The sequence below is a fragment of the Macaca thibetana genome, chromosome Y (assembly GCF_024542745.1).
Source record: "Macaca thibetana thibetana isolate TM-01 chromosome Y, ASM2454274v1, whole genome shotgun sequence".
NCBI classification, from domain to species: Eukaryota; Metazoa; Chordata; class Mammalia; order Primates; family Cercopithecidae; genus Macaca; species Macaca thibetana.
In genome coordinates, this window is record NC_065599.1 from 11,292,950 (window position 1) to 11,308,276 (window position 15,327).

At 50.0% G+C, this 15,327-nt stretch overlaps 3 protein-coding genes across 3 annotated transcripts in view; 2 read left to right on the forward strand and 1 right to left on the reverse strand.

The window, feature by feature from the left end:
- Positions 1–15,327, reverse strand: part of RPS4Y1 (ribosomal protein S4 Y-linked 1) — a 381,935-nt gene that overhangs the window by 366,332 nt on the left and 276 nt on the right. The gene's annotated exons all lie outside the window — the stretch shown is intronic.
- The window catches only part of DHRSX (dehydrogenase/reductase X-linked), a 435,219-nt gene that overhangs the window by 122,407 nt on the left and 297,485 nt on the right, over positions 1–15,327 (forward strand). The window contains exon 2 of the mRNA XM_050777740.1: positions 515–658. Coding sequence (XP_050633697.1) covers positions 550–658 — 109 coding nt within the window. The 5' untranslated portion in view covers positions 515–549. The remainder of the gene's footprint in view (positions 1–514; positions 659–15,327) is intronic.
- On the forward strand, positions 558–15,220 carry ZBED1 (zinc finger BED-type containing 1). The gene is made up of 2 exons (XM_050777729.1): positions 558–658; positions 10,892–15,220. The coding sequence occupies exon 2, from the start codon at positions 10,943–10,945 to the stop codon at positions 13,025–13,027; it is 2,085 nt and encodes a 694-aa protein (XP_050633686.1). The 5' UTR covers positions 558–658; positions 10,892–10,942; the 3' UTR covers positions 13,028–15,220.

Genomic DNA, 15,327 nt, shown 5'->3' on the forward strand with positions numbered 1-15,327 from the left:
TGTGGAGGGTCCCTGCTGGGGTCTGTGGTCCTGGGGGTGGGCGGGGGGAAGTTCTGGCTGAGGTCTGTGGTCCTGGCCGTGGGTGTGTGTGTGGGATCCCTGCTGGGGTCTGTGGTCCTGAGTGGGGGGTCCTGACTGTGATCCCCAGTGATCCTGGGGGCGTCCTGGCTGGGGTCAGTGGTCCTGGAGTGGCGTCCTGGCTGGGGTCTGTGGTTCTGAGGGAGGCGCCTTGGCTGGGGTCAGTGGTCCTGGAGGGGTGGTCCTGGCTGGGGTCAGTGGTCCTGGAGGGGTGGTCCTGGCTGGGGTCTGTGGTCCCGGGGGGGGCGTCCTGGCTGGGGTCGGTGGTCCGCTCGGGGTCCCCAGTCCTGCAGGCGGTGCGGGATCCCAGCGGGCCCGGACGGGGTCTGGGGTTGGGGGGGTCCCCGAAGGCCGGGGCGGTCCGGGGCGGGCAGGGGGCGGTCCGGGGCGGGCGCGTTTCCGCCGTCGGTCCGGGCGGGCGCAGAGTCCCGCGGGCGGCGCGGAAGCGGCGGCGGCGCGGCCGGGGCAGCCATGTCGCCATTGTCTGCGGCGCGGGCGGCCCTGCGGGTCTACGCGGCCGGCGCCGCGGTGATCCTGGCGCAGCTGCTACGGCGTTGCCGCGGGGGCTTCCTGGAGCCAGGTCAGCGGGGCGGGGTGGGGGTCGGGGCTCCGGGGACCCGGGTGGGCGCGGGCGCGGGCCGGGGCGGGCTCGGGGGCGGGAGCGCGGGGTCTCCGCGTGACCTTGGCGAGGCGGTGGCGCTCCCGGAAGTGGGACTGGGCGGGGGTCGCGGTGGGGCCGGGGTTGCGGGGGGCGTGCGCGCCTGGGACCTCCCCGCCCCGCGCTTCCCGTCCCCGCCGGCTCTTCTGCGCGCCCCCCGCGCTGGCCCGGCCCGGCCTGGCCCTTCCCTCCCCGCGCGTGTGTTCTCCCCGCCTGTCCCGGGTCGGGCTCCAACCGAGCCGCCCCCGTGCAACCGCCCCCCGGCCCACCCTGACACCTCCGGGCCATGGCCGGGGACCCGGGGGCTCGCACGCCCCGCGCCCCAGACCGCAGGCGGCTCTGCCTGCCGCCTGCGGTCGGCCAGTGACCGCGCGCCCCCGCCAGGCCCCGGAGGGGAGGAGGGGGCGTCCCAGGGACCTCGACCCCCACCCACCCCAGGGTAAGTGAGGACGGGCCCTTCTCCGGAGAACGTCTCCAGAGGGGACGCAGGGGCGGCTGCTCGGGCACTGGGGAGCCACGGAGGTCTGGTGGGGAGGGCAGGCCCGGTAAGTGGCAACTTTGTTTCCTTGGCCTTTGTAAACATCTCTGAGTCACAGATCTCCAACTTTGCAGGACTCGTTTACTGTCTGAACTCATCAGTGAGGACCGCCACTGTGTTTTGTGTATGAAGATTACTTATATTCATAGATTTGCAGGTTCAGAATTTATTAATTTATTTTTTGTAATAGGAAGTAGAGATGAAGTCTTGCTATGTTGCCCATGCTACTCTCGAACTCCTGGGCTCAAGCAGTCCTGCCTCAGCCTCCCAAAGTGCTGGCATTACAGGCACCAGCTACTGCATCCGACTAATGTTTTAAATTTTTTGTGGACAGGGTCTTGCTGTGTTGCCCAGGCTGGTCTCAAACTCCTGGGCTCAAGCGATCTTCCTGCCTTTGCCTCCCAAACTGCTGGGATTACAGGTGTGAGCCACCAAACCTGTCTAATGTTTTAATTTTTTTTGTAGCAATAGGGTCTTGCTATGTTGCCCAGGCTGCTCTGAAACTCATGGGCCGAAGCAATGCTCCTACCTGGGTCCCCCAAAGTGCTGGGTTTACAGGCGTGAGCCACCACGCCTGGCTAATGTTTTAAATCTTTTGTAGAGATGGCATCTCACCATGTGGCCCAGGCTGGTCTTGAACCCCTGGCCTGCAGCAATCCTCCAGTCTGGGCCTCCCAAACTGCTGGGATTACAGACAGAGCACCACTGTACCCAGCCCATATTCTCAATTTAAACCTAGAAACCTGTAAACAATTATTTGTGAACTGGTATAAAGGGAATGATAATTCCATGTTAGGTTAAATGACACTTTGTTTCAAAAATGACAGTTTTCCAAAACAGAGCGTTCAGAGGGTCAGTGTGGTGGGGGTGGGGGTGTACGTTGCCCCATATGTCTTAAATGTCCAGCCTAAGAAGAGAGCTGTTATTTCTGCCTCTGTAGACGGTTTCGTGGCATGTCAGGAGGCCTCTGGAAGACACTGCTGCACGCCTCTGGGAGACTGGGAGTCAGCCAGGCGAAGCGCTTGGGTGCCTTATTGTGAAATGACTTTCGACTTCCACTCTGCACCCACTGAGGGAACCCCAGGGGTCCCAGCTCCACACTTTGAGAAGCGTGCCTGGAGTGGATGTTTTAAAATGAGCCTCACTCTCTCCCGCCTCTAGCCAGAAAAAGCTTTGAGTTTTCTGTGAGCTAAGCTTTTCTTTTTCGGCCAGGCTGGCTTCAGTATTTGTTTTTTAAACCTGCTTAGCATAATTAAAGTGCGTAGAAGAAGGAGCGTAAAGGAACTGCAGTCAGGCCTTCCTAGGGCAGGAGAGCATGTTTGTTTGAAGTAAGTAATCAGTTGCAAGGTAAACGGTTTACAGCCAGCGAACAGTTGTGTGGCGTCTCTCAGAAGATGATGTTTTAGTTTTGCTTACAGAAAGGTCCCCTTAAACCTTCTTAAGGGCCTGTGTGGACCCTGGCAGAAGAGGCTGGGGTTCCTGCAGCAGCTCACCAAAATGCTGGCCTTTGAAAAACTTGCTCTTTGTGCATTAGAAAGGAGGGGTGGATTCTTTTTTTTGTTCCTTTTATTGATTAAATAACAACAACAGAAGGTTGTTAAAGAGGACAAGCTTCTGGTGAAGTCACGTGTCTGCCAAGGGACTCTGTACCCGGTGGGTATCGAAACAGAATGGTCTTCTCTAAAGATTAACTTCAGTAGCTTGTCCTCATCGAGCCCCTTCCTGTGTATGGATTAAAACTAATTTTTGTTATCGATGGAGGAATGCCGTTTTCCTTGGTCTGCTGGTGGCCAGCTTCCTAAACGGCGTTTTTTATTTGCTTCTCTCTGGTGGACCTTTGCTGTTGGTGAGGAAACGTTGAACTTTGTCCAGGGCATTTGAGCTAAGCTGTTTGAATAACCACGAGGGCCAGTTTCCCCACTGCAGATTGGAAGCAAGGGCAGTTTTTTCTTAGGACTTCCAAGTGGAGCTTGTTCTTAGATATCTTACAAAGGAAATGCCTGGGTTACACATTCCACATGAGTTGACTTACATAGTATGAGAAGGAAGAAATCACGGCTGGAATCCACTCCTAAATGGTGTCTTCTTCCAGTTTATCATGGAAAAACAAGATAATTACAAATTAATCATAGATGTTGGTCATGCCTTTACAGAGGGGGTTTAGAAGCAAATTGACAATTCCTATAAAAGGTTCTGCCCCTGTGTTCTTAAGACTGTCCATGTGGCCCATTCAGTAAGGTGTATCTGTTGGTTGGATTTAAAAATAGGTGATTTATTCAGTGTATTTAATATCCTAGTATGGCATCAAAACTTGAACATTGATATGGCCTGAAATCTGTTGAAAATGATCGTATTGAGTGAAGAAAGTCTCTACCCACCAGTATTAATAACAGGGTGATCTGTTTAGAAATTACATTTTCTCTGATGCATCAATGAGTTTTGCAAAGGAGAGAAAATTGATGGTACCTATAGTCAAGCCCAGTTCCAGTACTGTACAGAATTTTTCTTAAAAGTTCTATTGTAAATAATAGGCCACAGAATATTCCTTCACTTTCTGGGATGCAAAATGGACTCGTAAATGCTGTACCACAGGAGTGAGTATTTACGAAAAATATGCCAACTGGCCCACTTACAAAGCTATTTATAGAAGTCCTACTTTTCAAACTTTTTTTTTTAACCTATAAAGGGAAAGTTAATTCTTGTTGGTTTTATAAGTAGTGAACAGTGGCTATTAGAAATCAGGTAGAAGTAAAAACAGCAGTTTTCCAACTTCTTTTTTTTTTTTTTCAAGACCGAGTTTTGCTCTTGTCGCCCAGGCTGGAGTGCAATGGCGTGATCTTGGCTCACCACAACCTCTGCCTTCCGGGTTCAAGTGATTCTCCTGCCTCAGTCTCCCGAGTAGCTGGGATTACAGGCATGTATATGCCACCATGCCTGGCTAATTTTGTATTTTTAGTAGAGACGGGGTTTCTCCATGTTGGTCAGGCTGGTCTCAAACTCCTGACCTCAGGTGAGCCGTCCATCTTGGCATCCCAAATTGCTAGGATTACAAGGGTGAGCCCCTGCGCCCGGCCTCCAACTTCTTGATCATAGAATCCCTTTCAAAAAAACGAGGACCCCGGACAGTTTTTGTTTTTGTGGACTATAACAGTCAATAAGTCATCCTGTTAGACATTAAAACAGCAATTTAAAACATATTTAACAATTTATTTAAAAGTAATGGTAACAGGCCAGTTACATGTTACTACCAAGAATGTATGTAATATATTTATTGTTTATATATTTTATTTTTATTAAATGTATATATTTTTAGAATAATTTATATTTTTCTATAAATATAAAATACAAGTAAGTTGTATTTATATAATGTAGATGTAAATGAAAACAACTGATATTTTTATATAAATATATAAATGTGTACATTTATGGGGCACATTGTGATGCTTTGCTATATGTTGGCATTGTGGAATAATTAAATCTTGCTAACATCTATCACCTGCTATTTTTCCTTTGTGGTGGGAACATTTAAAATCTCTTTTACCTGTTTTTCTGTTTTTTTTTTTATTTCCATAGATTATAGGGGAACAGGTGGTGGTTGGTTCCATGAGTAAGTTTTTTAGTAGTGATTTGTGACATTTTGGTGTACCCATCACCCAAGCAGTATACACTGCACACAAGACATTTAAAGTATCTATTAGTGGGCTGGGCACAGTGGCTCACGCCTGTAATCCCAGCACTTTAGGAGGCTGAGGCGGGCGGATTGCCTGAGCTCAGGAGTTTGAGACCAGCCTGGGCAATACAGTGAAACCCTGTCTCTATTAAAATACAAAAAATTAGCTGCGTGTGGCAGTGTGCGCCTGTAGTCCCAGCTACTCAGGAGGCTGAGGCAGGAGAATGGTGTGAACCCGGGAGGCGGAGCTTGCAGTGAGCCGAGATTGCGCCACTGCACTCCAGCCTGGGCAACAGAGCGAGACTCCGTCTCAAAAAAAAAAAAAAAAAAAAAAAAAATCAAAATAAAAACCTCTTTTAGCTATTTTGAAATACGTAATACACTATTAACTATAGCCACCACGCTGTGCAGTAGGTCACTGAAACTTATTTCTCCCATCGAACAGAAACTTGCTACCCTTTGGCCATGTGTTGTATGTTTTTTAAAATAAAAATGATTGTCATTTCCAAAATAACAAAAACTTAGGGAGAAGAATGGCTGAGTTTTAGGGTTTTGTCGGCCTCATCCACAAAGGGATAGACGGCGGCTGGCTCCTTCCTCTGCTGCTTCACACTGGTGTCTTGTGACGTGTCGTTCTGGTAAGAGTCATGTGAGGCACGTCTACTGGCCTCTCATGGATGTGCAATTGGAAACGTGAAGTCGCCGGCCCCCTGAGGGCGTTCTGGGGAGTATCCCCCGCCATCCCGCCCTGGGATGCCGCACCAGCCTTGAAGAATGAGACAGTGAGAGGCTGGTTTGCAGCATCCTTTATTTGTGGCCTTGTGTGCACGGAAGCACTGCAAGGGAGGAGGAAGGAGGAGGGAGGGTGCGGCCAGCCCACGAAAGGCCAGCTCCGCTGTGGCTGTTACGTGGGTTCAGGTGGAACCCACCTGCTGTGTGGGCGATGCTTTACCTGAGAGTCCCATGGGATTCTGACAGCAGGAGATATGTAGGAGGGAGCTTCTTGTGCCTCCATCCAGGAGTCACTTGGTTAGGGGTTTGGGAATTTCTGCTGTCAGTACAAAACTTCGCTCCAGGTACTAGACCTGTTTCAGCCAAATAATAATAATGATCATCAGAATAGAATATAAACCTTTGTTCACCTAAATAATAATAATAATAATAGAATATAAATGTTTGTTCATGGTACTGGGCCGTCTTTCAGTCCAATAATAATAATAACTAGGAATAATGATAATAATGATAAAATATAAACCTTTGCTTCACATTCCTGGGACGTCTTTCAGCCAAATAATAATAATAATAATGAGAATATAAACCTTTGTTCAGGGTACTGTGATCTCTTTCAACCCAGTAATAATCATAACAATAGTAATAATAATGATAGAATATAAACCTTTGCTTCATCTCCTGAAATGTCTTTGAGCCAGATAATAACAATAATGTTAATGATAATAGAATATAAACCTTTGTTCAGGGTACTGCGACCTCTTTCAGCTCAATAATAGTAATAATAGTAATAATGATAATAATGATAGAATATAAACCTTTCCTTCATCTCCTGGAATGTCTTTCAGCCAAATAACAATAATATTAATGATAATAGAATATAAACCTTTGTTCAGGGTACTGTGACCTCTTTTCAGCCCAATAATCACAATAGCAATAGTAATAATGCTCATAATGATAGAATATAAAACTTTGCTCCATGTCCTGGGAGCTCTTTCAGCCAAATAAGAAGAATAATAGAATATAAACCTTCATTCACAGTACTAGGACTTCTTTCAGACCAATACTAATGATAGTAATAATAATTATAATAGAATATAAACTTTTTTTTCTAGGTACTAGGACCTCTTTCAGCCAAATAACAATAATAGTGGAATATAAAACTTGGCTCTAGGTACCAGAACCTCTTTTCAGCCAAATAGTAATAATAAGAATAGTATTAATAGAATATAGACCTTTGATCCAGGTACTGGGACACCTGTGAGCCAAATGATAATAATAACAATGATAATAATAGAACATAAACTTTTGACTGAAGTACCAGAACCTTTTTCAGCCAAATAATAATAATAAAATATAAACTTTTGTTCCAGGTACTCGGACTTCTTTCAGCCTAATAATAATCATAGAATATAAACCTTTACTACAGGTCCTGGCACCTTTTTCAGCCAACTAATAATAATAATAGAATATAAACTTTTGTTCTGTTACTGGGACCTCTTTCAGTCTAATAACAAAAGTAATAATAATAGAATACAAACCTTTGCTCCAGGTTCCAGAACCTCTTTCAGCCTAATAATAATAATAATGATGGAATGAAAATTTTTGTTCCAGGTATTTGGGACCTCTTCCAGCATAATAACAATAATAATAATATAAACCTTTGCTACAGGTATCAGGACCTGTTTCAGCCGAATAATAATAACGACAATGATAATAATAGAATAGAAACCTTTGCCCCAGGCACTGGGACCTCTTTCAGTCAAATAATCACAATAATATTAATAATAATAATAATAATAATAATAGAATTTGGACGTTTGCTCCAGCTTTCAGGACCTCCTTCAGACAGATAATAATAACCGAGTATGAACTTTTCTTCCAGGTATCGGGACCTCTTCCAGCCTAAAAATAATAGTAATAATAGCACATAAATCTTTTTTTTGTTTGTTTTCTTCTCTTTTTGAGATGGAGTTTTGCTCTTATTGCCCAGGCTAGAGTGCAATGGCGTGATCTCGGCTCACTACAACCTCTGCTTCCTGGGTTCAAGTGATTCTCAAGCCTCAGCCTCCCGAGTAGCTGGGACTACAGGCATGTGCCACCACCACGCCCGGCTAATTTTGTATTTTTAGTGGAGGAGGGGTTTCACCATGTTTTCCAGGGTGGTCTCAAACTCCTGACCTCAGGTGATGCATCCGCCTTGGCCTCCCAAAGTGCTGAGAGTACAGGCATGAGCCACTGCACCTGGTGCCAATATAAAAATCTTTGCTACAGGTACTGGGACCTTTTTCAGCCTAATAATAATAACAACCATAACAATAATAATTAGAATATAAACCTTTGTTACTGGCACTGGGACCTCTTCCAGCCTAATCATAATAAAAGTAGTAATAAATAATGGAATAGAAACCTTTCCTTCAGGTTCCAGAACCGCTTTCAGCCTCATAATAATAATAATAATAATAATAATAAAATGTAAACTTTTGTTTGAGGACTGGGACCTCTTTCAGCCTAATAGCACAGATAATAATAATGGAATGTAAACCTTTTCCCCCAAGTACCAAAACCTGTTTCAGCCAAATAATATGATGATGATGACGATGACGATGGAGGATCTGATAACAGCTGTGTCCTCTCACTCAGGTCAGACTTAAAAGCGAGCATTTCAGAGCTAGACCGAGGCCTCTTGAGATGATTTTCTGCCTCCGCTGACTGTGTAATCCAGGGGCCCCACCCTAACTCGGCTGCAGAACATGCAGCTTGAGGGTTCCCCGTTTGCTGGAAGTCCCGGTTGTGTTATTCATTCTCTTGGCTTGCTACCTTAGAACAAACCAGGATGCTGGCGTTGGTCAGAGGACCCCCATCCTTGCACCCTACTCTTGGGAAGCAGTGCTGCTAGGCTATGGTAATGCCCAGTTCACCTGGCACATGGTGGCGGCTCCCTAAAAAGCGCTGGACAGGCACCGGTGATGGAAAGCCAGCAACATAGGCCGCGACTGCCCATGAAGACGGGGGGCCTTTCTAAGACCTCTACTCATTATTGGGGGCAAAATTAACCTTCAGAATATCTTGCTGTAATAAAGTTCCAGAAACCGGAGGGCTTAAAACCATAGCTTATTCTCTCCCAGTTCTGGAGGCCAGAAGTCTGAAATCAAAGTGTCTCAGGGCTGCGCTCCCTCCGGAGGCTTAGGCGGAGCGTGCTTCCTGCCTCTCCCAGGTCCTGGGGGCTCCCGGTGTCCCTGGGTTTCAGGCCAGCCACATCTTCACTCTAGCCTCTGTCTCTCTCTCCATGTGGCCTTCTCTGTGTACTCCATGTGGCCTTCTCCATGTCTGTATCTCCTCTTCTGTCTTTTATAAAGACATTTGTCACCGCATTTAGGGCTTACCCGAATCCCGGATGACCTCATCTCCAGATCCTTAACTCATTAGATCTACAAAATTTCTTATAACCAAGTAAGATCTCATTCCACGTCCTGGGCTTTAGGATGTGGACAGATCTTTCTGTGGACCACTGTTCAATCCACCATGATTTTAGCAGTTCCTTCTGGAGGCTCCAGGGGAGGATCCTTCCTGTCTCTCCCAGCTTCTGGGGGCTCCAGGCACTCTGGGCTTGTGGCTGCATCACTCCAGTCTCGGCCTCTGTCTTCGTGTGGCCTTCTCCTCTGTGTCTGTGTCTCCTCTTCTGTCTTCTATTAAGGACACTGGTCACTGCATTTAGGACCACCCCGACTGAGAATAATCTGATCTTAAGATCTTTGCTTTCATTATTAATACATTTACAGAGACCCTTTTTCCAAACAAGGTCACAAGTACCAGGTGGATACAGATTTTCTTTGGCAGAGGAGGTCGCTTTTCAACCCACTATAGTGATCATTGAAATATGCTTCCTTGCACTGACTGTCCCGACACTCTGAACGTGCTTGGGTGGTGCATTTCGTTGTTTACCCTCCTGAGTGCTGTACTGGACACCTGCAGATACAATTACACCTTTTAACAAAGCCCAGCTGTCATTTTGGGCAACCCAGTCACAGAGGTGGCCTCCTGCGTGGCACCTGGAAGGGCCTGTATGTGTGAGTATTCAGCCTCAACAGGAACCCTGGGGACTGGCTTCGGGGTCATCTAAGCCTCCACACCAAGTGCCCGATGATGTTTGCACAGGTGTGTGATATTTACCCAGTTGGGCCTTTCTGCCCACAGGTGTGACTGGATACAATGGGCATTTTGAGAAGTTCCAGGGATTGAGAAATCCATGCTTCTTCAGATGTGCTTACAGATCACGGATGTACCTGTGCTAAAAACAAAGCCTGTGACATTCCACATGGCTTCATTTTAAACCATAAAGTTGGAGAAGAATGTGCAATGCCTCTTAGCTCTAGGAAATCCGGCTGTAGCCAGATGGAGGTCCTGTTTGGCTTCTTTAATGCAGTTAATGAAGCTCAGGTGGCGTTCGACAGCGATTCTTGCTGTGATGGTTGCCGGGGGAGAGGGGGCCTGCCTGGCCACTTGTGGACTCTTCTATGTAGGTGGCGTCCCCAGAAAAGATCTACGCAGCTTTCCCACGTGGCAGGTGCTTGGCAAAGCTCTTAGAACAGGAACAACAAGCCCCTGCGATGAGAAGGGCACTGTCAGGCTGGGCGCGGTGGCTTACGTCTGTCATCCCAGCACTTTGGGAGGCCGAGGCGGGTGGATCACCTGAAGTCAGGAGTTCGAGACTAGCCTGACCAACATGGTGAAACCCCATCTCTACTAAAACAACAACAATTAGCTGGGCATGGTGGCAGGCACCTGTAATCCCAGCTACTCAGGAGGCTGAGGCAGGAAAATCGCTTGAACCTGGGAGGCGGAGGTTGCAGTGAGCTAGGATCACGCCACTGCACTGCCGCCTGGGTGACAGAGCGAGACTCTGTCTCAAAAAAAAAAAAAAAAAGGCACTTGTCAGGTACAGCCCTGCAAAAATGCCGTGCTCACTCGCAAACCTGTACCTTGACACGTGCGGCACCGCTGTGTTGGATTGACGTAGAAGAAAGAGTGTGTTCCTGCGCTAGCTTCCCACCTTCGCTTTGCAAAAGTGACCCGCAAGGAAGGTCCAGCCGTCCGGCCCCAGTGCCCTTTGGTTGAAAGCGGAGCTGCCCCGGCACCCCGGCTGTCTCCCCAGCAGGGCTCCCACATCTGCCTGGGTCCCTTCTCATGCTGTGTTTGTCTTGGCCCTTCTCAGCAGGTCCCCACGCATGAGCGGCCGTCCAAGCAGGCAGGCTCCAGTGGAGAAGCAATGGAGAATAAAAGCCTGGAGAGCTCCCAGACAGACCTGAAGCTGGTGGCCCACCCCCGCGCCAAGAGCAAGGTGTGGAAGTATTTTGGCTTTGACACCAATGCCGAGGGATGCATCCTGCAGTGGAAGAAAATCTATTGCCGTATCTGCATGGCCCAGATCGCCTACTCCGGAAACACCTCCAACCTGTCCTACCACCTGGAGAAGAACCACCCCGAGGAATTCTGCGAGTTTGTCAAGAGCAACACGGAGCAGATGCGCGAGGCCTTTGCCACCGCCTTCTCCAAGCTGAAGCCTGAGTCGTCCCAGCAGCCCGGGCAGGACCCGCTGGCTGTCAAGGCTGGCCACGGCTACGACAGCAAGAAGCAGCAAGAGCTGACGGCCGCCGTGCTGGGCCTCATCTGCGAGGGGCTGTACCCGGCCTCCATCGTGGACGAGCCCACCTTCAAGGTGCTGTTGAAGACGGCTGACCCCCGGTACGAGCTGCCCAGCCGGAAGTACATCTCCACCAAGGCCATCCCTGAGAAGTACGGGGCCGTCCGGGAGGTGATCCTGAAGGAGCTGGCCGAGGCCACCTGGTGTGGCATCTCCACTGACATGTGGAGGAGCGAGAACCAGAACCGTGCCTACGTTACGCTGGCCGCCCACTTCCTGGGCCTGGGCGCCCCCAACTGCCTGTCCGTGGGCTCCCGCTGCCTGAAGACCTTCGAGGTGCCCGAAGAGAACACGGCGGAGACCATCACGCGGGTGCTCTACGAGGTCTTCATCGAGTGGGGCATCAGCGCCAAGGTCTTCGGGGCCACCACCAACTACGGCAAGGACATCGTGAAGGCGTGTTCCCTGCTGGACATCGCCGTGCACATGCCCTGCCTGGGCCACACCTTCAACGCCGGCATCCAGCAGGCCTTCCAGCTCCCGAAGCTGGGGGCGTTGCTGTCGCGCTGCCGAAAACTGGTGGAGTACTTCCAGCAGTCTGCTGTGGCCATGTACATGCTCTATGAGAAGCAGAAGCAGCAGAACGTGGCCCACTGCATGCTGGTGAGCAACCGCGTCTCCTGGTGGGGGAGCACGCTGGCCATGCTGCAGCGCCTCAAGGAGCAGCAGTTCGTCATCGCCGGGGTCCTGGTGGAGGACAGCAACAACCACCACCTGATGCTGGAGGCCAGCGAGTGGGCTACCATCGAGGGGCTGGTCGAGCTCCTGCAGCCCTTCAAGCAGGTGGCCGAGATGCTGTCAGCCTCCAGGTACCCCACCATCAGCATGGTGAAGCCGCTGCTGCACATGCTCCTCAACACCACGCTCAACATCAAGGAGACCGACTCCAAGGAGCTCAGCATGGCCAAGGAGGTCATCGCCAAGGAGCTCTCCAAGACCTACCAGGAGACGCCTGAGATTGACATGTTTCTCAACGTCGCCACCTTCCTGGACCCCCGCTACAAGAGGCTGCCCTTCCTCTCTGCCTTCGAGCGGCAGCAGGTGGAGAACCGCGTAGTGGAAGAGGCCAAGGGCCTGCTGGACAAGGTCAAAGACGGCGGCTACCGGCCGGCCGAGGACAAGATCTTCCCGGTGCCCGAGGAGCCTCCCGTAAAGAAGCTCATGCGGACGTCCACGCCTCCGCCCACCAGCGTCATCAACAACATGCTGGCCGAGATCTTCTGCCAGACGGGCGGCGTGGAGGACCAGGAAGAATGGCACGCCCAGGTGGTGGAGGAGCTGAGCAACTTCAAATCCCAGAAGGTGCTCGGCCTCAACGAAGACCCCCTCAAGTGGTGGTCGGACCGCCTGGCCCTCTTCCCCCTGCTGCCCAAGGTGCTTCAGAAGTACTGGTGCGTGACAGCCACGCGCGTCGCGCCTGAGCGTCTCTTTGGTTCCGCCGCCAACGTGGTCAGTGCCAAGAGGAACCGGCTGGCCCCCGCGCACGTGGACGAGCAGGTGTTTCTGTATGAGAACGCCCGGAGTGGGGCAGAGGCAGAACCCGAGGACCAGGATGAGGGGGAGTGGGGCCTGGACCAGGAGCAGGTGTTCTCCTTGGGGGACGGCGTCAGCGGCGGTTTCTTTGGCATCAGGGACAGCAGCTTCCTGTAGCGAGGAAGCGTCTTGTCTTACAGGTCATCCCCGCAGCAGCCCATTGGATGCTTTGCTGTAAATACTCACCTGGTCAGCTTGGTTTTGAACCTCAGAGACCATCCACTGTCTTTGACACCTAGAAGGTGGAAAAAGGAAAGAGATTCGAGAAGCGAGAGAGGGTCAGGCGTGGTGGCTCTCATCTGTAATCCCAGCACTTTGGGAGGCCGAGGTGGGCAGATTAACTGAGGTCAGAAGATGGAGACCAGCCTGGCCAACATGGCGAAACCTGTCTCTACTAAAAATACAAAAATTAGCTAGGCATGATGGTACGTTCCTGTAATCCCAGCTACTCTGGAGGCTGAGGCCAGAGAATCACTTGAACCTGGCAGGTGGAGGTTGCAGTGAGCTGAGATCGCTCCACTGCACTCCAGCCTGGGCGACAAGAGCGAGACTGTCTCAAAAAGAAAAAAGAAGACACAAGAGAGGCGGCTTTGAGTGGGTTTCTTTCCTCCCCTATTCCCGGGGCCCTGGTGACTTCTGCTTGGGAATTGCAATGCTCAACGCCCCGCATGCAGCAGAGCCTAGAGGAGCTGTTCCTTCACAGATACTTGAGACCCACACCATACCATATCTGATTCAAGTTCTCCCTGGGAGGGTTTAGAAGACACACAGGAACATTCTGGGTGGCGTCGAACGAACCTTTCCTGATCATCATGTGTGACTTCTGCGAGGTCCAGATCACTGAATTCATGTTTACATTCTCATGCAAGCGGGGACCTCTTGCTTCTGGGAAATGGGGAGAGACCTTTTAGCCAAAATGCCCTTCTTCAAAAGAGAGACCTGAGAGACCTTTTTTTTTTTTTTTAATGTTTGGTTAAAAATGTGACAGATGAGTAAAAAATGCAGGTACTTAACAAAAAGCAAAAAAACAAAAAAAAAAAAAAAAAAAAATGGTGTGGACTGTGTTGTATTTTCGACAGGTTGCTGTCAGCCTGCTTCCTGCTCCCTGCCAAAATTCACTTTGTGGAGTTGGTCCTTGAAAACTGGGTGGTGGCTCACGCTGAGGTCAGGAGTTCGAGACCAGCCTGGCCAACCAACATGGTGAAACCTCGTCTCTACTAAAAATACAAAAAAATGAGCCAGGTGTGGTGGCGTGCTCCTGTAATCCCAGCTACTCGGGAGGCTGAGGTGGGAGAATCGCTTGAGCCCAGGAGGTGGCGGTTGCAGTGAGCCAAGACTGCGCCACCGCACTCCAGTCTGGATGACAGAGTGAGACTCTGTCTCAAAACGAAACAAAAGTGGGCGGCTCACGGGTCTGGAGGTTATGTCTTGTGTGTGTCAGCCCTAAAAGTCCAGTTCCTCCATGCGGCCAGCTTTTCCACATAGGGTGTTTTTGATTTGATTACCGGAAAGGACTCTTGCTGCTTCTCTTTTAAACTCAATACCACAGGGGAAATGAATTTTAAAACATTGCCACCGGAGGGGTTTTCCGTGGCTGGATTCTTGCGAGTTGCTTTCAGTCATTCAGGGAAACAAAGACGTTTTCCAACATGTAGAACTGCTTTTTAAGTGGAGGAAAAATGCTTAATGAAGCTTAGCGTATTGCTTGGATTCTACGTGCAGCAGGTTCTCTGCCTCCGTGAAGACAAGGTGGGCTGGGGAGGACGGTGTCTAGGAGGGATGACCCCACTCAGCTCCAGGCAATGTTCTGCCGAGACCCGAAGAACTCTGGGTGTCAGAGGGTGAAGCAGGAACTACCTGCATTTCACAGCTGCTGACTTCTCAGGGCTACAAGCAGCACAGAATTCTATCCTTACGTCCTGAGCCGGTGTAAGTCTAGAGAAGGAAGCGCGGGAGAAATCCACGTAACCTTTGCTTGCTTTTTAAGGGAAGCGGTTCTGCCATGAACTTGGAAGCCTCAGCTCCGGGTGTTCTCAGCAGAAGGGCAGCTGGAAGGGACACAGTGGGGCAGGCTTTGGGGCTGCTCTCTGTTCTGCCCGGAGGCTGGGGACGCAGGGCAGCCCATGCCTCCGGGGCCTCTATTCTGTAGCATTGCCAACGTTCCCTTTCCGTCTCAATCATTTGCTTTTCGTCACTCGTGAAAAATGTGAACTGCTCTGGCTCTTTTTATTTTTAAGCCATTGTTCCCCTCCTAAATGGTTGCTTCTTATTTAATGCTTTAAAGTTGGACTGTTGTTCAATAAACCAGAGAACTACATGAACTGCTCGTTCATTCGTCTGCCGCGTGTCCGTCCGGACTGCAGCTGGTCTGGTCTGAACCCCTTGATTCTGGGAGTGGAGGGAGGGTTTTTGTTGTT